Here is a 21007-nt window from a genome sequence, read left to right as displayed (position 1 = left end):
CTACTTGCAGGTAGACCTGCAACTTCAGCAGAGCTTAGATCTGATCCGTTGGTTGTGGAATCACTTAGCTCTGTCTATCAATTGCTGCTCATGCTGTCCTGTGTTGTAGCTTCAACAGGTTGACACCTCATTTTTATGTATGCCTGGTGCTGCTCCTGACATGCCATCCTTCACTCCTCATTGAAGCAGAGTTGATCCCCTGGCTTGGTGTAATGGTAGAGTGGGGGATATGCTGGGTCATGAGATTACAGATTGTGGTTGAGTGCAAATCTGCTGCTGATGGCCCACAGTGCTTCATGGTTGCCCAGTCTTGACTTGCTAGATCGGTTCAAAATCTATCCCATTTAGAGCAGTGGTAGTGCCACACACCATGATCCTCATTGTGAAAATGGGACTTTGTCTCCACAAGGGCTGCGTGCTGGTCACTCCTGCTGATACTGTCACACACACATGCATCTACGGCAGCATGTGTAGCATAGGACAAGAAAGTAAGACAAAAAAAGGAATGTAACTCTAATTTTAAGAAAGCCAGGAGTTTTAGGGCAAAGAATACCTTTTTAAGTCATTTAAAAATATTAAATTTCAGTATCTGTGCAATTAAAAACCAACTTTTGTACTGCCCTGTTACAAGAAATGCAGTAATCAACACTGCAGTTTTAGCCTCCCACAAACAGATTATGAAATTCGCTGGATTGTGTAGAATCCCAGGGTGGAACTTTACAGTCCCTTGGATGGCAGGGTGATAAAATGCAGCAAACTGTTCAAAAGTCCATCGACTTCAACGGGACTGTAAGTTCCTGCTGGCATAAAACTCCACCAATATGGTATGAGAGCTATGCTATTGCTAATGTCAGGCAAAATATAACTTGTGCCAGCCCAAAGGACTTTTTCATTTCCTTGTGAGTTGGACAGCCAGGTCCCATGTATGTGTTTTCAGACTGGCATATATATTTCCCAGCTTCCATTTCTACTTTTGAGATAAGACTATACCATATATTGAACAATAAATAAAAAGTCCAAGGGGATAAAGGATAAACCTTGTCAGATATATTTGGATTAGCACTGACGTTTTTGATATTTAACCTTGATCCTCTTTCTCGGGGCAAGCATTGACTGTGTTAAGCCCACAGTCAGGTTGTTGTGATTTTAATTGGAACCGATTGTCCAAATCAAGGTCATTAATAGTTTTCTGTTGTTCTTGATGAATACTGAAATAAAATGAAAAGAAAAGAAGTCCTAAGCCAGATTTTGAAATTTACTAAAATGTGTAAAGTCCTGAAACAGTTACAAAATATGATTATTTCATCATGACATTTTTCAAATCATAAGTCTTTCATTAACTTTCTGTCAAACATTACGCTGACCCTGAACAATATCATGCTCGTGCAAAAACTGTACATCAGTGCCATCATAAGAAAAAAAGCAACATATCCACACATCTGTGAGAATAATACCCATTACAACACTTCTTTTGAAACTATAATATAGAAAACAAACATAATATAATACAATTGTAACATAAGAACCTAATAAAGGTGTATTTTCCACTTTATGGTTAAAAAAGATTCTGCTGTGTGTCCTTTTCAACACTGATTATTTATTTACCAGTTATTTTCAAATTGCTCAATACCAGCAGAGTTGCTGCTTAAGAATTAAATCTCCCAGTGTCTGGATGAGTACATTACAATTATCACTTCTCTTTTGAACCGACAACATATATATATGTTTTTTATATTAAATTAACTAAGCCTTCTGAAGTTGCTATGAAGGCAATCTTCCAAATCATGAGCAGCAAATGCTTGATCCTATATATTGATAGTTCTTCACTTGAGTGAAAAGCTTGTGTTAGATACTCAATGCTGAAGAAAGCCGAGAGAAGTTTAGAAAATGCAGTGGTGACATCAAAAAGGAAGTTAGGAAAGCACCAAAACATATTGGCAAGTAAAATCAAGGAAAACACAAAGATATTTTATAAATACACGAAGAGCAAGAGGATGACTAAAGAGAGGCCAATCAGAGACCAAAAAGGTAATTTTATGTGTGGAAGCACAAGGCACGGGCATGGTTCTTAATGAATACTTTGTATCTATTTTCATAAAGGAGAGGAATTAAATAGACAGTGTATTTAAGAAGGAGCATGAAATATTGGATAGAATAAACATAGTGATGGAAGAAATATTAAAGTGTTTAGCATCCTTGAAAGTGGATAAATCACCAGGCCTGGATGAAATACATGGCAGTCTGCTAAGAGAAGCAAGGGAAGAAATAGTAATGACTCTGGCATCATTTTCCAATCTCTCTGGCTACAGGGGTGGTGCTGGAGGACTGTAGGACTCTTAACATTGTATTGTTGATGTTGCAGGTTTGATCTTCCAGACAGGTTTCTCCTAAGAAACAATGAACTTTTTTTACAGGGCTTCAGCAACAGTTACATGCTTCCATCAAGATCCACAACTAGACACAAACTCCAACCCTAAGGTTCCCTGCGCTTAACTCTGATTTGTTTACACTGCCATATGATACTACACAGTACAATAAGTCTTAAAGCTATAGCTACTGCATTCTTTAAAGCTACAGTTACTACATCCCTCCCCCTTTAAATTTTTTTTTACAATTTATGGGCAGGATATTGAGTTTGGCGGGTCCCGCTCGCCGACACGTAAAATGACGCGGGATGACGTCGGGCGGAACTCCCGACGTCACCCCGCATCATTTCAATTTTGGATAGAATAAACATAGCGATGGAGGAAATATTAAGGTGTTAATACCTTGTTAAGGCAGCCGAATCAGCTGTGCACCCGCCGACCTGTCAATGGCCAATTGAGGCCATTTAAAAACTAATTGAAGTAGTTAAAGGACCTGCCCATCCAACCTTAGGATTGGTGGGCAGGTCGGGAGCCCTGGCGGGCTTCAGAAGAAGCATGAAACCTCATCCCCTCAAGCAGGATGAGGTTTCATGTAGGTTTTTAAAAATTTAATAAAAATTTAATTAAAAGTGATGCACATGTTCCAACTCATTGGCCTGCCCATGTGAAATGGCGGCGCGCCCCTGATCGGGGGCACTGATCGGAGGTGTGCCCGCACGCACCTGCTCCTGAACCTTCCCCCCCACCTCCCCCCCCCGAGAGGAGGAAAATTCTTCCCTATATTTACAAAAACAACTAAATTCATGTCATTACAAATATATGCACGGGTTATGAAATTATAAGGTCAGTCTCTCAGGATTTCCTGATCCAGGTGGAATGCCATAGCTCCACGACTTTAGAATCTCTCGCTGAATCTTCATTTTCTCGAACCGCAGCAAAATCAGGTACCTCCTTAAGCACAGGCAGTTCAGTGTTATCCACTCCAACAGAGATATCTGGTATGTCTATCCTTGGTTTATCAATCACAACGGGGACCACAAGTTCTACAATGGTTACAGGTGGAACATCAGTTTGTTGGGGTATTGCCCTTCTTCTCAAATGATCCACATGTTTACGGGTGATCCAGCCCTCCACTTCCATGTGGTACGACAACAGTCCTGTCGCAGAAAGTATTACACCAGGTGACCAACTCGATCCAACCAAAGTTTTGCACAAATACTGTCTCACCGACAGTAAATTCTTGCTCTTGACTGTGCAAATCATGAGTCACTTTTTGATGCCCTTGACTGTTCTCTTCCTTCCCCTCCAAATTGGGAAGTATCAGGCTTAATCTCGTATGAAGGCAGTGCTTCATAAGTAATTCTGAAGGTGTTGAGCCTGTAGTAGTGTGGGGAAGCCGTTCATTGTCTTTTCTGAGCCATCTTCATCTTGTCTTCTTCTGTCTACCACAAAGTTTAGTCTCATCCTTCATTTTGACTTCACAGTCGGCCAGACTTCTCTCAGGCAAAATCTCAACTTGGTTCAGTTCACAGGTTGAGCTACCCATGGCTTCATCACCCACTTGCATTTTGGAAAGTTCCACGGCTTTTCCTTCTAATACCTCTTTAGTTTCACTCAGCTGATTCTTCAGCTGTTCTGCCTCCTTCTTGTATCTTTTGGCTTCTTCCTGGAACCTTGAACATTGCTGCGTCTCCTCTGCCAACAGGCTCTTCAGTTTGTTCAGAGTGACGGTAAATTTATTCTGTTTCCCTTCATAAATTTCCAGAGGTACAAACTTTGACCTGAGGGACCCTTTTAGTGTGTGAAGGTCTTTCAACAGGTTTTCCTTTTCTTTGCAAAGCTCACTTGCTTCATCTTGAATTCTGTAATTCAGCAGAGTCTCCTTGAGTTTCTTCTGCTGTTCTTCCATGCTGCTGTTTAAGACAGTCTTCATTTCCTCAGGTTGCTGAATGCCTACACACTCTTTCTGCATCCTGTTAAGGCCCTTGGACCCTCCAGGGTCGTTCTGAAGTACCTTGCCTTGCTCCTTCTCAAACTCAGGAACTCTTCCGGCTTCCTTTTGAAATCTCACTGGCCAATCAAGGTTAATTTCCCTCAACAATTTACGACCTAGAAAGCTTGGTCCTTCACCTTCCACTACAATTGTGGGGTGTCAGCTGTGGCTCAGTTCATAGCACCCTCGCCTTTGAATCAGAGGGTTGTGGGTTCATGTCCCACTCCTGGAAACCAAGAACTGTGATTGTACTCGAAAAGAATTGCAATCTGTGACTGTTGATAACTCGAAAGAGTATCAATGATTTTAAAGAGGTGTCAGCTGTGGCTCAGTTCATAGCACCCTCGCCTTTGAATCAGAGGGTTGTGGGTTCATGTCCCACTCCTGGAAAACCAAGAACTGTGATTGTACTCGAAAGAAGTTGCAATCTGTGACTGTTGGTAACTCGAAAGAGTTTCCACTACAATCATAGGGAGCTGTGCTGTCTGGTGCTTGTAATAAACAGGTACAGTGGTAATACCTTTCACTTGTATGAATTCACCAGTATAAGTTTTCAATTTGGCTGACGTTTGCTCCATATTCAATTGTTGAGTACCCTTATTTAAATATTTGAATGTGTGCTTCCCCACCATAGTGATTGATGCACCAATATCCGCTTCCATAATCAAAGGTTTTCTATTGACCTGCAGAGTAACAGTGATTGGCTCTGTTTTCCCTACTTTCACATTAAATAGAGAATAAACATCGGAATTAGTGGTTTCTGGTTTTTCCACATAATGTAATTCGATCAGTTTAGTTTGTTGCCCAGGAGTCTGTCTCAATCTTGCTTTAAGAGAAAAACAAAACACTGTGGATGCTGGAAATCTGAAACAAAAACAAAATTAGCTGGTAAAACTCAGCATGTCCGACAGCATCTGCAGAGAGGAAGATAGCCAACGTTTCGAGTCCGTATGACTCTTCATCAGAACTAAAGAAAAATAGAAATGAGGTTAAATATAAGCTGTTTGAGGGGGATGGAACAGGTGGAGCTGGATAGAGGGCCAATGATAGGTGGAGGCAAAGAAGAGATTGCCAAAGATGTCATAGACAAAAGGACAAAGGGGTGTTGACGGTGGCGATATTAGCTAAAGGATGTGCTCATGGTGACATTAAGGGTAGAAAGCAGGGCGAGCAAGTGACAGGTGGCCCTTTAATCTTGCTTTACATTGCTTCAGTGTGTGCCCTCTTTTATGACAATAATGGCACTCCACCTCTTTAAAACTGCAAGTTTCAGGGATATGCTTACTTCCACATCAGTAACAATTCATTTTCAGATTTGCTGTTGAGCTGTCTCCTGTATATTTTTTAAATTCTCAGGTAGCAGGTACTGCCTCCCACTTTGTGGCTGACTCCCTGGTTTTCGCACCGTGCCCGGTGGTCTGCTCCTGCCCCAACTGGAAAACGGTGCCATTTTGTACGCCCTGTAAGGCCTGCGAATCCCACTCGGTGCTTTCCATTGCAGGCGCTATTTCCAATGCTCTTTTAAAATCAATATTTACTTCAGCTAATAACCATCGTTGGATGGCATCATCGTGCACACCACAGACCAAACAATCCCTTAACATCTCATTTAGGGTTTCCCCGAAGTCACAATGTTCAGTTACCTGTCTCAACTTCACTACGTATGTTGCTATGATCTCCCCTGGGGCTCTTACTCTCGAATTAAATTTGAACATTTGCATGAACATGGAGGGTTTGGGTTGATGAGGTCTACCAATTCACTGAAGGTCTTCGAATCAGGAGCGTTTGGGGCCATCAAACTATGGATTAAATTATAAGTTTTACTCCCACAGACACTGAGGAGAATTGCTTTCCTTTTCTCCTGCACTTTTTCATTTGCTTGGAAAAAGAAACCGAGGCATTCTATATGTTGATTGCAATCCTCTGTGGATGAGTCAAAGGGGCTGATCCTGCCAAAAAGTGACATATCTGGTGAGTACATCTTCCCCTTCTGTTTAAAACAAGATACTTACATTCACTGGGCAAGGAACAGCACTGGAAGTAATTTATCCTCGTCGCCAGTTGTTATAGACTTGAGGCAGAAATTCTGTTCTGCCGGCCCGCTTGCTGACATGTAAAATGACACAGGGTGATGTCGGGCATGTGTCCCGACATCACCCCACATCATTTACATTCTCAGGTCAGCGGGCATGCAGCTGACTCGGCTGCGCGCCCGCAGACCTGTCAACAGCCTGTTAAGACAATTAAAAAAACTAATTGAAACCATTAATGGACCTTCCCATCCAACCTTAAGGTTGGCGGGCATGCCGGGAGCCCTGGTGCACTTCTGGAAAAGCTTGAAACCTCATCCACAGGCGGGATGAGGTTTCATGAGGGATTTAAAAATTTCAGAGTGTGTTAAAATTAAAGTTATGGACATGACCCAACTCATGTGACAGTGTCACATGAGGGAACATGGCAGCGAAATTCTTTCCTCATCTTTATTTAAAGTTTCAAGTATGAGCCAATCTCCCTGAGGCAGCACTTTGCTCTTGTTTCACGCATGCACAAAAGAGTACACTCCCGGCTGAGGGAATCCCCCCGCCCACACAGGGAGCACATAGCACTTCACACTGGGCGGGCCTTAATTGGCTCACCCATGTAAAATGGCGGCACACCCCTGACCAGGGAAGCCAATCTGGAACACGCGTGCTCCCGCACATCCCCCCCCAACGAGGGGAAAATGTTGCCTTGGTTTTCCAGACAGGCTTCTCATAAGAAACAGTGAACTTTATTTACAGGGCTTCAGCAGCAGTTACATGCTTCCATCAAGATCCACAACTAGACACAAACTCCACCCTTAAGGTTCCCCATGCTTAGGGCTGATTCATTTACACTGTCATGTGATACTATACAGTAAAATAAGTCTTAAAGCTACAATTACTACATTCCTTAAAGCTACAGTTACTACAGTTAATTAAAAAACAGAAGAAGGTGTTGCCAGAGTAAATACAGGCCAGTCAGCCCAAATTCAGCAGTGGGCAAATTATTGGAAAAATTTCTGGGACAGAAATCATCTGTTAGAGAGGCACAGATTAATCGAGGACAGTCATCATAGGCTTTTGACAAGGTCCCACATGACAAACTGATCAGTAAATTGAAAGCTCAGGGATACAAGGGCAAGTAGCAAGTTGGATCCAAAATTGGCTCAGTGGCAGGAGGCAAAGGGCAATGATCAATGGGTGCTTTTGTGGTCAGAAGGCTATTTCCAATGGAGTTCTGCAGGGCTCAGTACTGGGACTCTTGCTGTTTGTGGTGCATGTACACCAATGATTTAGTCTTAAATATAGGCCACATGATTTAGAAGTGTGTAGATGATGTGAGGAAAGATTGGATAGGCTGGGTTTCTTTTCTTTGAAATAGAGAAGCTGAGGGGAGATTTAATTGAGGTGTATGAAATTATGGGGGGCCCAGATAGAGTGGATAGGAAGGGCTTATTTCCATGCAGAGAGGCCAATAACCAGGGGACATAGATTTAAAGTAATTGTTGGAAAAATTAGATGAGAGTTGAGAAGAAATATTTTTTCACCAAGAGGGTGTTGGGAGTCTAGAACTCACTGCCTGAAAGGATGGTAGAGGCAGAAACCCTCATTGCATTTAAAAGAAAACACGTGAATATGTACATTAAGTGCTGTAACCAACAGTGTAATGGATCAAGAGCTGGAAGGTGGGATCAGATTGAATAGTTCCTTTTCAGCCAGCTTGGATACAATAAGCCAAATGGCCTCCTTCTGTGTCATAAATCTTTCTTTCTTTGTTTTGTAGAACCACTATAATTAAAATTCTATTCAGTGTGTGCTACACAGAGATTCTGGCAACACTATTACTTTCTAATCATTCAATAGGAAGCTCTTTGAACATTTAGATGGGCACCATGTCTACAAATCATTATGTGGACGGGTGATTTGTATATGGATATTAGTTTACCTTACTCATGATCATCAGGTTTGATTTTACAAGATTGATCATACGCCTTCATTGTTGTCTTGGTATTGTAATGATTCTTCTTAATCTTGGAATTTCATTTGGACCTGATAGTGTAAGGCAGTCAATATCTGATGGAACAAAGTCATCTCAGGTGCTTCACCTCTGGTGAATTAGGCACAGCATAATATTAATACAGAGATGCCCAAAGTTTTGCTGCTTATATAAACAACTTGCATTTATATAGTGCTTCTAACCTAGTACAAAGTAACAAGGCACTTGATAGCGGCATTATCAAAAAACCTTTCGATACTGATCCACTTAGAGAGATATTAGGACATGTGACTAACAGCTTGGTCAAAGGCGTAGGTTTTAAAGAGTCACTTAAAGGAAGAGGGAAAAGATGCGGGGTAGGGGGGTGAGGTGGTGGTAGTTGGATTCCAGAGCTTAGGGCCTACACAATTGAAGGTATGGGCACCAATGGTGGACTGCTATATGAGAGACTAGAATTGGAGTAATGCAGAGAGCTGTGAGATTGTAGGGTTAGAGGATGTAGGATGATGGAGAAGAACAAGGCCATAGAGAGATTTGAACACAAGGGTGAGAATATAACTGAACAACCTGGATGCACTTCTTAATTGTTCTTATGAATCTTTTCAACCGCATAGATAACAATTTAGTTATTGTAGTGTGACTCACCACAAGGTGGTATGGTGAATCCACGGTTTCTGGAAACTGCTGGAATTTTTAATTCTAGATGAAGATCTGCTGTTTAATATTGCCATTTTTAAAATTCAGTGCATTACATAAATATGCCCCTATTTCTAAAGCTTTCGCAAAGCTAATATGGATCTAGAAATCAAGAAAAATCAATCATTAGTGAAAGAAGTCAACTAAAGGAAAAGCTTCAGAAAAATCATCACTAACTTTGCTTCATGAATGATCAGGCAGATCTGACATGGTGAATAGTGCTGTCTTGTGTTCAACAGTTGTCATTTGACAGCAAAGGTGTTTTTTTAATAACTTTATCAACTTTATCTTCTATGTTGTCTTATGTTATCACCACCAGAACTGCATACAGTTTGATCTGTTTTAGTAACCTGCTCCACATTACACTGTTTAGCTTTCTATTTTTGTAGATATACACCTGAGTCAGTTTCATTGAATGTTTTTTTAGAGATCTACAATTATATAACTGACAGCATCAAGATTTAGATTTCCAAATACATAAAATTATTTGCCCTTGGTAGACAATTGCTACTATGTGGGTAACTTAAACTGCAGCAATAGTGCATACATTCAAATGGAGCTGGTTAAATTGTGGTTTCACTTTGGCATATTTCAGTTTATACTTAATAGTTATCAGTTGCTAGAAACTTGTTGCTTAGTTTCCACATCTGTTACACTACATTCACCTGAGTCAACTCATTTCTATTAATAATACAGCCAGTTTTAAATGTTCCTCTGGTGCTTGACAGTGCAACTTATCAGCCATCAATAATATGTTTAGATTTTACAGCCCACATCAAAATATTGCTTGTTGACACAAGTGTATGCAAAACTCATTTACAGATTAAGTGCCACCCATTAAAATATTACTGATTCATATGTAGTATTTTTCTCAGGAGTGAATGATAATTTATTGCTTTCTTAGCCTTATCATAGTCTTAATTATTCAGCATGTCAAATATTCATCCTCTGAAGTGAATCTCTCCAACCCTTCCCTGATGCCAAGTCCCTCATCCCCACTATTCCGATTAAGAAAGATTAGATTCTGCCTGTGTGCTATGCGAAGGGACCGCTGCTGAGAAATATAAGGTAGCATTATCTTTGAAGCCTTTTTCACCATGATGTAGAAGAAATGGCCAGGATGCCTCCCAACTGTAAATTCTGCAGATTCAAAGAAACCACAAAGCCAATTGGAATCTAGGTTATCTTTTAATAAATGATTTACAAATGATAACATTCTATGACATCAGTAAGACTATAAAATATTCAAATCATCCCTGTTGAGAATTACACCCCAGGATAAAAACAGTCTCCTGACATTGGGTCACCCAATTAAAACCCAATTAGCAACAAGTTCAAGTCCTGTCAAAATAAAATTGTACCTGCCAAACAATATATTTTACTAACTCTAGCGTTAGCTCATTAAATAGGCACAATGGGCCAAATGGACTCCTTCTATGCTGTATCATTCTATGATCAGCAGATAATCCATTGATTGGGGGGGATTGATGAATTTGGTAAAAGTAGTTGCACTTCTCAATGCAGTTCAGAATTAAAGTACATATCTGTTAGATAAATATATATCTGTTAGTTTGGGGATTCATTCTAAGTCACACGTATGATGTTAAACACAAACAACTTAGTGATTTATAAAATATCCGAGTAGCATCATTGTCACTGTTTCACCACATTTTCCATTGTCCTTCCCTGCAAATATATAATTCCCCTTGCATTTATATAGTGTTCCTTTCACTGAGAAGGCTCAGAGCACTTTACGCGAAGGAGGAAACAAATTAAGTAGTCACAGAGCAAAGGGGAGATAAAATGGTGAGGTTAGGATAAGAAATCAAAGATACAATTGAAAAGGAGTGTTTTGAGAAGGACTTGAAAATGGGGAAGGAGGTGACCAGGCAGAGGAGCTGGATATAGAATTTTAGTAAAACTCTGAGAGCAAATGAAATATTGCAGATGATGGAATAAGAGTTGAAGAGAGGTCCCACGTTAGAGGAGCAGAGGATTTGTGTTGGTATAAAAGGCAAGAGGAAATCATAATGGGATGAGACTGCACTGGGAGATCCATTTGAGTTTTCCTGTGCAGGTCTGGCATGGACTTGATGAGCCAAATGATCTTGTCTGTGCTGTAAGTGACTCTATGACCATGAGCAATGCCTTAAAAACAAGGTCAAAAATTGACATCTGGGGAACTTGCAATGGGCAAGTGATGGAAGAGTGAGATACAGGGTGGGATTTTCCAATCCTGCATCAGCGTGGGTGGGACAGGAAGATTTGGAGAGTGGCCAAAAGTCATCTGGATGAGAATGTGGGTTTCTTTGGATGAAATGAAGCCTGTGGGGAGCTGAAGCTGGAAAGTCCAGTTATGAATGTGTTACAGAAGTCAAGCCGCTTGATAATAAATGCATTTATTAAGGTTTTGGCAACAGAAGGGCACAGATGCAGCTAAGGCTGGAAATGCGGAAGAGATGGAAGAGAGTAGTTTTGATAACAACAGAAATGAAGAAGGAAACTGAGCTCAGGGCTAAACTGGATTACAAGTTTCATATTTCTTGAATGAGTTGGGGATATTGACTGAGGATATTCAGGAATTGAGGCCAGAGGCATGGAGGTACTGATGAGAGTGGGGGAAAAGTATTCAGCTGGTGGAAGCTTTAGCTGATTTAAATCTCAGTATCAGACATGCAAGTTCAGAGCATGACGACAACCTTTAGATCAAAAGAGGAAGCAGCAAGATAGAACTATATGCCATCAATATACATGTGGAAATTAATCTCAATGCTATGATCTACGGACTTTAATACAAATTGCAGAGTGTAGCAGACCTTTCATTTTTTATTCTGCAAATTAAGGAGACCTGCATTTTGCAACTTACTGTAATCATTGTATACTGAAATGCTCATAATTGTGCAATCCTTTTATTATTTTATACTTCATTTTTATTTCAATAATTGTCTATAACTATGTTATGAATTATGATTACTTGGTTCATTTGTATCATCATCACAATTTGGTACCTGCCGCCGTGATGATTTTTCAATAAACCAAAACAGTAAAACCAACCACAAAGTACCAATAACATTGTTGAAGCAAAGCTTGTAGATATTAATGAGCCACTTGTTGCCATCACCACCCCACCCCTACCACCCCTCCCACAACATGACCCGGTGAACCAAGTAGGAAATGCCATTGGCAGCAGTGTAGTTTCTGCATTGAGACAAGTAAGGTGAGGAATCAGAAGACATCTTTGGGTAGATTGCACATGAGAGGCAAATTGAGTAGCCAATAGTGTCAACTATTGCAGAAAGGTCAACGAGGCTGGGAACAGATAGGGAGCTACAGTCACACAGGATATTGTTTGTGACTTTAATTGGTGTAGTCATGCTGTTCTGGGCTAGGGGAAGCGGGATTGAAGGTACCTGAATAAGGAGTCGCCAAGCGGGGGAGACTGTAGTTGCAAGGCAACCACGTAGTTCCAGTCTTTGGGAACAAAGCAAGTTTGAAAAAGGCTGGTAGTTGGTGGAGATGGTGAAAATACTTAGGGTGAGTTTCTTGAGGAGTAGGATGGTATAGACAGTCTTAAAGAAGCTGTGGGCAGATGTGGATCAGAGAAACAAGTGGATAAAGTCCCACACAAGAGATTAGCATGTAAAATTAAAGCGCATGGGATTGGGTGTAGAATATTGAGATGGATAGAAAACTGGTTGGCAGAGAGGAAACAAAAAGTAGGAATAAACGGGTCTTTTTCCAAATGGCAGGCAGTTACTAGTGGGGTACCGCAGGGATCGGTGCTGGGACCCCAGATATTCACAATATATATTAATGATTTAGATGAGGGAACTAAATGTAATATCTCCAAATTTGCAGATGACACAAAGCTGGGTGGGAGGGTGAGCTGTGAGGAGGATGCAGAGATGCTTCAGTGTGATTTGGACAAGCTGAGTGAGTGGGCAAATGCATGGCAGATACAGTATAATGTGGATAAATGTGAGGTTATCCACTTGGGTAGCAAAAACAGGAAGGCTGATTATTATCTTGACAAGTGTGGTCTCACCAAGGAATGTGGAAGAGACTCAGAGTATGCTCCCATATCCAGCACTTGTAAGAACTTCAGCTTCTCAAATGCAGTTTCTTTTACTCTACTCGTTGTGAGTCGGTTGTGTCTGTGAAATGAAAATTGAGAGAGGGGAATGTGCAACGAGACCTGGGTGTCCTCGTACACCAGTCACTGAAGGTAAGCATGCAGGTGCAGCAGGAAGTAAAGAAGGCAAATGGTATGTTGGCGTTCATAGCCAGAGGATTCGAGTACAGGAGCAGGGATGTCTTGCTGCAATTATATAGGGCCTTGGTGAGACCACACTTGGAATATTGTGTGCAGTTTTGGTCTCCTTATTTGAGGAAGGATGTTCTTGTTATAGAGGGAGTGCAGCGAAGGTTTACCAGACTGATTCCTGGGATGGCAGGACTGACATATGAGGGGAGATTGAGTCGGTTAGGATTATATTCGCTGGAGTTCAGAAGAATGAGGGGGGATCTCATAGAAACCTATAAAATTCTAACAGGACTAGACAGGGTAGATGCAGGAAAGATGTTCCCAATGGTGAGGGAGTCCAGAACCAGGGGCCACAGTCTGGGGATATGGGGTAGACCATTTAGGACTGAGGTGAGGAGAAATTTCTTCACCCAGAGAATGGTGAACCTGTGGAATTCGCTACCACAGAAAGTAGTTGAGGACAAAACATTGTATATTTTCAAGAAGGAGTTAGATATAGCTCTTGGGGCGAAAGGGATCAAAGGATATGGGGAGAAAGCGGGAGCAAGCTATTGGATGATCAGCCATGATCATAATGAATGGCGGAGCAGGCTCGAAGGGCCGAATGGCCTCCTCCTGCTCCTATTTTCTATGTTTCTATAATGTCAGCAAGCATAAGACTGAAGAAGTCAAGCTGACTAGTCAAGAGCATGGATGAGTGGATATCAAGGAAATAGATGGGCTGTATAGTTAAGATGATTGAGTGTGGAGGAAGAAGGAGGAGAACAGGGAGGTAAGGGCATCATATGATGGGGACATTTGGTGGAGTTTAGAGAAGTAGGGACCATTAGAAGGAGGCAGTAATAGTTATTTCAGGTTACCTCTACTTAGCAACGCCAGCCAACAAATAGTATATGGAAAACACAACACTAAATGTCTTGGTTATTTTCCATGTGTAATTACTTATCATTCCGTTCACTATCATTTTCTAAATTGTATCCTGAGGTGCCATCATCCTTTTTGGATGTGGAAGAGGACTCAGAGTATGCTCCCATATCCAGCACTTGTAAGAACTTCAGCTTCTCAAATGCAGTTTCTTTTACCCTACTCGTTGTGAGTCGGTTGTCTCTGTGAAATGAAAATATTGTATCCAGTTAATGTTATATAAGAATGAATTTGCATTTATACAGCATCTTTCATGACCTTTCAAAGCACATCATAGCCAATGAATAATTTTGACATGCACATCATATCGCAGGGAGCTACACCAGCCAATTTGCACACTAAAAGCCTCACTGATAGCAATGAGATAAATAAACAGTCTGTTTTATTAATGATGGTTGAGGAATATATATATATATTGGCCACTTACTTCCTCGATTCTTCTTCAATAAAGCCTGAATTTTTCAGGTGGCGTGCGGGGACGGGCTCGACACACCGGCGCGTAAAATGACACACGATGACGTCGGACATGCGTCCTGACATCACTGTGCTGTCTTGCGATGTTTCATTCGGCAGGCGCATGCCAGAGTCGGCTCTGCGCCCACCGATAAGTGATAAGCCTATTAAGGCCATTAACGAATTAATTAATGTAATTGTTTCTGCTGCCCGTCCAACCTTAAGGCTGGCGGGCAGGCGAAAAGGCCAAGTGGCCTTCATGTTTTTTAGGAAACCTCATCCATGAGCAGGATGAGGTTTTCTAAAGCTTTTACCACTTAAATAAAAAAACATTTCTGAAATATAAAAATATGTCCCATCTCATCACATGAGCGGACATGTTTAATAACATTTTTAAACCATTTATTTTTTTACTTCAAAAGCACTTCAATCTCCCTGAGGCGGCTCTGTCTCAATAATGAAATTGAAGCCAGTATATATGTGATTAAGCTGTGGAAAACACACCAGTGTTTAAATTCATTATCACCTAAAACCAGGACAAAATGGTCGGCATGTTCAATTCCTCACCATTGGAAATGTATTACTTTCTCTCTCTCCTTTTGGTGTATCTATAGTCATTAATCATATAGCCTTCTCTTGCTTATCTGAAACTCCAACTTGTTGTACTATAAATTCTTCTTTCTCCCTGCATTATTGCTGTGGTATATTTATGATCCAGGACTTCAAAGACATTTGTTGGTATCACAAAAATATATTTGTTTGAGAGGTAAATACATCCAAAAGATTCTTGTAAATCAAAAGGAACATAGAGCTGATAGCCACAAAGTCATGGAACTTCCAGTTTTCGTCAGTATTTTCTCCCCAACCTCAACTTATTCAGAGTGGACCAAGAGAAAAATGATTTAGTATCACAGTGCACTGAGCAGTCAGAAGGCCTCAGGTGCAATTATAGGAGGCAGATTTCCTGTTCATAAGCATTTTTTCTGCATTGAAGTGAGGAGAATAAAGGGATCTTTGCCCCTTTGACAATAAGCACTTACAACGGTGTTCATAATTGAATTCAACTTACCTAAGAAAAATTCCTTTGATGTTTGGTGTCGATTCAAAAGCATCTTCTGGGATGACAGAAATCTGATTGTTTTGGAGGTAAATATATTCAAGAGACTCTGGCAGATCATAAGGAACATAAGAGAGCTGATTGCCTGACAGATCCAAAAGCTGAACACAGAAAACAACAAATTAAAACTGATGTTGTTATCCATTATACACAAAGAAGCTGCATTGTTTTCATTACACAAACCATAGTGTGAATATTTTTAATACCTTCAAGCAAATGCTGTAACCTTATAGTTAATTTGTGTTTGGCTGAATAAATTGAAAATCTTGTTGCGTAGTAAATGGCCCTAAGGCATATAACGGAATATGGTTGTAAGAACATAATTCCTCTCATTCTCTTCATCCTATCCATTAATTCCTTCTCTTTCCTAAAATTGAACCTAATGTCACTCAAACTAATTTGTGCTGCTATTCATAGATCTTCCATAGTATTAACAAATCTATTAACAATTGAGTGAAAAACTGCCACCTGAAATTCTTCTTACTCCTAACTTATTAATTTTTCAGTAGTGTTGCCTGAGATGTGAAACCATCAACACAGTTAAAAGATGCAGAAACTCACATTACTTTTCAACATTTAAGATAATTGGCTAGAAACTTGATTCTTTTTTGGATGCCAAATGAGAAGCCAAGCCTCCAGCATGTTGGGCACTGTTCACCAAGTTGTTATAGACTATACGCATCCATACCTGTTTCTGCATATGCAAATATTGGGCCTGATGTTTCTGAGGTCCCCTTTGCAAAATTGGGTCACCCTAAACACTGCTAGTTTCTCCTTAATCACATTGCAATAAAAAGAAAATCTCTGACGTACAGCCACGACACCAATTCCTCACCCATTCAACTGCCCAATTTTTCCACACATGGCCCAACAAACACAGCCAGGCCTCATGAACATCCCAGCTTCAGACAAACTATTCCCCACTATATCGCAGCTTGCTCCACTCAGCTGAAGGACAATGTACTGAGATCTGACATAGAAGCATGTGTGTTCATTTACATATCCAACTTTGCCTCCGCCTCCTGATCTCTTCCCCAGGCATGCTCACATTGTCATGTTTTTATAATGATATAAAGGCACCAATCACTCATAAGGGATTATGTAAAACACGATTGGGGTTTCATTTATTGAGACTAAGCACATGGGAACATTTATACAGAGATATAAAGCTTGAAGACACCAACAGTAGAGCTGTCTGTCTGTGCTCTGCTTGAAAGCAAACGTGAAACTAAACTGGATGGTAGGACACACTTTCTTTCTAGTGACATCATGCTATAATCACTTAAAGGCATATTACAACAATTTTTTGAACACCAGCAGCCTTTCACTGACATATCAAACCTTGATTGGGCTATTTTTATATTATAGATAAATCATGCAAAATGCTAGATGAAAGTCAAAAGAAAAGCACATAAGAAATGGGAGCAGGAATAGACGATTCAGACTCTTGAGCCTGATCCTCAATCTCGACTCCACTTTCCTGTCCGAACTCTATATCCCTTGAATCCCTTAGAATTCAAAAATCTATCCATCTCAGCTATAAAATACTCAATGACTGAGCATTCACAGCATTTTTTTGCATTATAAGCTAGCACTACTGGGGTTATAATAGCATAGTGAGAATATTCAAAAATTTACAACTTTCTGGGGGATAAGAATTCTTCTCATCAAAATGGCTGCCCCCTTATTCTAAGGCTATGTCCCCTAGGTCTAAACTCTCTAGCCAGTGAAAACAGCCTCTCAGCATCTTTTCAGAATCTTATGTTTCAATGAGATCATCTCATTTTCCTAAACTCTTCTTACTCAATCTCTCCTCATGAGCTTGACACTGTCCAGGACAAAGCAGCCCGCTTGATTGGCACCACATCCACCACAAACATTCACTCCCTCCACAACTGACTCACAGTAGCAGCAGTGTGTACCATCTACAAGACGCACTGCACAAATTCATCAAAGCTCCTTCGACAGCATCTTCCAAACCCACGACCACTACCATCTAGAAGGACAAGGGCAGCAGATAGATGGGAACACCACCACCTGGAAGTTCCCCTCCAAGTCACTCACCATCCTGGCTTGGAAATATATCACCGTTCCTTCACTGTCGCTGGGTCAAAATCCTGGAACTCCCTTCCTAACAGCACTGTTGGTGTATCTACACCACATGGACTGCAGCGGCTCAAGAAGGCAGCTCACCACCACTTTCTCAAGGGCAACTAGGGATGGGCAATAAATGCTGGCCCAGCCACGAAGCCCACAACCCGTGAATGAATAAAAAAAAAATAAGGCAACTCTGTTAATCCCAAGAATTAATCTTCGTTGCACCACCTCTAAAGCAAGTATACCCTTCCTTAGGTATGGGGACCAAACTTACACACAATACTCCAGGTGTGGCCGCAACAAAGCCCTGTTCATTTTCAGCACAAACTCCTTATTTTTATATTTCAACTCCCTTGCAATAAAGACTGACTTACCATTTGCTTTCCTAATTGCTTACCTTCCTGGTATATTACTGTTCTGTGTTCCTTGTACAAGGACATGCAAATCCCTTTTCTCACCATTTAAAAAGTATTGAATTTTTTCATTCTTCCTAACAAAGTGAATTTCCTGTAATTTTGCCACATTATATTCCATCTGTCACCTTCTTACCCACTCAACCTGTCTCGATCCCTTTGTGGATGCTGTACTGGTTTTTCTGCTGAGTTTTGAGGCCCTGTGGGGGGTGCAGGGTGGGCCCGGCCTGTGCATGTCGTCCTGGTTCTTGCTAACGTAACCTTCTGAAAAGCAGCCTCCTAGTTGTCTGCCTCTCTGTGATCGCCTTCCTATTGGAAATGGTGGGCAGGTTCCCTAGGCAGGAGGCCCAATCAGAGGGCTAGCAGCCCTACTGAGAGATGTGGGTGCTACTGAAGCAGAAAGGAGATTGCGAGAATGCTTCTTAATGCCTTCTGCAGAACTCAGAATGAAGAGACCCACAACTGTTCAGGCCATTGGCGTGGCTGCGGCCTTTCATCATGGCGGCCCTAAATTGGGACATAGAGCTCCAGCTTCGATGGGCCTTTGGCCTGCCACTGTGAGGCCACCTCCAATGAGTTGGTAGGCTCCACCCTGCAGGGGCAGCCATTCCGAAAGCAGGAAAATGCCGTCACCTTTGAAAGTGGCCCCTAAGTGGGGTCTTAATTGCTCTGACAGGCTGTTTGCCTCCGTGTTGTAGGCTACGAACTCTGTTCCCAGCCAGCTCCTGCCCAGAGGCAGGAAGACTGAATGACAGGAGCCATTCTGATGTGTTTTCTCCCTATTTTCTTGGCTCTTCTACCTCCAAAACCATCTCCATGGGGCAAAGAAAATTCAGCCCTTTGCATCCTCCTCATAGCTTACCTTCCTACTTAACTTTATATTGTTTGCAAAATTTGATACACTACACTTGGTCCCTTCATTTAAGTCATTAATAATGCATTGTAACTAGCTGAGGCCCGAGGGCTGATCCTTGCAGTACCTCAATAGTAAGAGCCTGCCAACCTGAAAATTTATTTATTCCTATTTTCTGTTTTCAATCCTTTAACCAATCCTTTATCTTTGCTAATATATCACTCCCAACCCCATCTTGTGCAACAAACCTTTCATGTGGCATCTTGTCAAATGCCTTTTGAAATCCAAATATGCTACACCCACTGGTTTCTTAATTCTCTGTTACCAATTCCTCAATAACCAATTCCATGATTTGTGACTGATCACAGTCTCAATGACTGGTAGTCACCTGTTTTCTTTCTCCCTGAATAAACAGTGTTAAATTTGTTACTTTCCAATACACTGGAACCATTACAAATCTAGGGGCAGGATTTTCAGGTTGTCAGGCGGGCGTGCCCAGAATGGCTGGGAAACAGCCGCCTGTGATCGGCCCCTGACCATGATTTCATGCTGGCTGGCCAATTAACAGCCAGCCAGAGTGAAAGGTGTGCTGAATGGCTCAGCGCTGCCGGGGTGGGGGATGGAGGAGGGTGCGAACAAACGCCTGTGCATGTGCAGGGGAACGCACACTGAAAGCTCCCTGAAAGCAGGGAGCTGCCTCAGGGAGCTGAACAACTTTAAAATCAGAAATAAAGATTTTTAAAATCTGAAAAAAATGTCCCGACATGGGAATAACTCACAATAACATGAACAGAATAAAAATTCTGCCCAAAAATGTATATTTATTTTTTATTCAATTACGGAAACCTCATTCCGCCAACGGATGAATTTTGCTAAAAAATCAAAAGGCCGCCTGGCTGATTTGCCCGCCCGCCAACCATAAGGTTGGACAGGCAGCAAAAAATATGTTTAAATCAATTGATTAATGGCCTTAATAGGCCTCTTAATTGTCGGCGGGCGCACTGCCAACTCTTTCGCTTGCCCACTGACCAAAATATCGCACGAGTGCGCAATGATGTCAGGACACTCACCTGACATCATCGCGCACTATTTAACGCCCAAACGGGTCAGGCGCGCGCCTGCCTGCGAGACTTAAAATGCTCTCCTAAGAAAATTTGGAAGATCAAAAGCACTGAATCCACTAACCCTTCAGTGAATCCCCTAAACTAGAATGCAGGCTGTCAGGCCTAGGGAATTTGTCAGCTTTGTCTGCTTTTAATTTCTCCAGTACTTTTTCTTTACTACTGTCAATTACTTTACTTTAATTTCCTCACTCTCAGTAAACCCTTGATTCCCCATTAATTCTAGTATATTTTGTGTGTGTTTTTAATATGTAGACACGTAAAAAGTATTTGATTACTATCTCTGCCATTTCCTTATTCGCCATTATATTTTTTCCTGTCTCAGCTTCTAAAGACTCATGTTTACTTTTGCTACTCTCTTCATTTTTACATATTTGTAGAAGAATTTATGTTCTGCTTTCATATTTCTGTTTAGTTTACTTTCATATTCTATTTTCTTCTCTTTATCAGTTTTTTGATCATCCTTTGCTGATATCTAAAACTCGATCCTCAGGCTTATTAATTTTCTTGGCAATATTACAAACCTCTTCTTTTAATTTAACAGTATCCTTAACCTCATTAGTTAACCACTGTTGGATATTTTTTCCTGTGGAGTTATTATTTCTCAATGGAATATTGATTAATTGAGAATAATGAAATATTTCTTGAAAACATTCACCATGTCCTTGTAAGTTTGCAGGCTGGGGTTTCAGT

The 21007-nt window shown here is 41.1% G+C and overlaps 1 protein-coding gene across 3 annotated transcripts in view; it reads right to left on the bottom strand.

Annotated features, from left to right (window-relative positions):
- Positions 1-8397: 8397 nt before the first annotated feature.
- podn (podocan) overlaps positions 8398-21007 on the bottom strand; it is a 60623-nt gene continuing 48013 nt past the window's right edge. For all 3 annotated transcript variants that reach the window (XM_078561223.1, XM_078561221.1, XM_078561222.1), the window contains 3 exons: positions 15783-15931; positions 14279-14443; positions 8398-8487 (listed from right to left, as the gene is read on the bottom strand). In XM_078561223.1, coding sequence (XP_078417349.1) covers positions 8406-8487; positions 14279-14443; positions 15783-15931 — 396 coding nt within the window. In that variant the 3' untranslated portion in view covers positions 8398-8405. The remainder of the gene's footprint in view (positions 8488-14278; positions 14444-15782; positions 15932-21007) is intronic.

Source organism: Cetorhinus maximus, chromosome 17 (assembly GCF_964194155.1).
Source record: "Cetorhinus maximus chromosome 17, sCetMax3.hap1.1, whole genome shotgun sequence".
NCBI lineage: Eukaryota > Metazoa > Chordata > Chondrichthyes > Lamniformes > Cetorhinidae > Cetorhinus > Cetorhinus maximus.
This window is presented reverse-complemented; position numbering and strand designations above follow the sequence as displayed.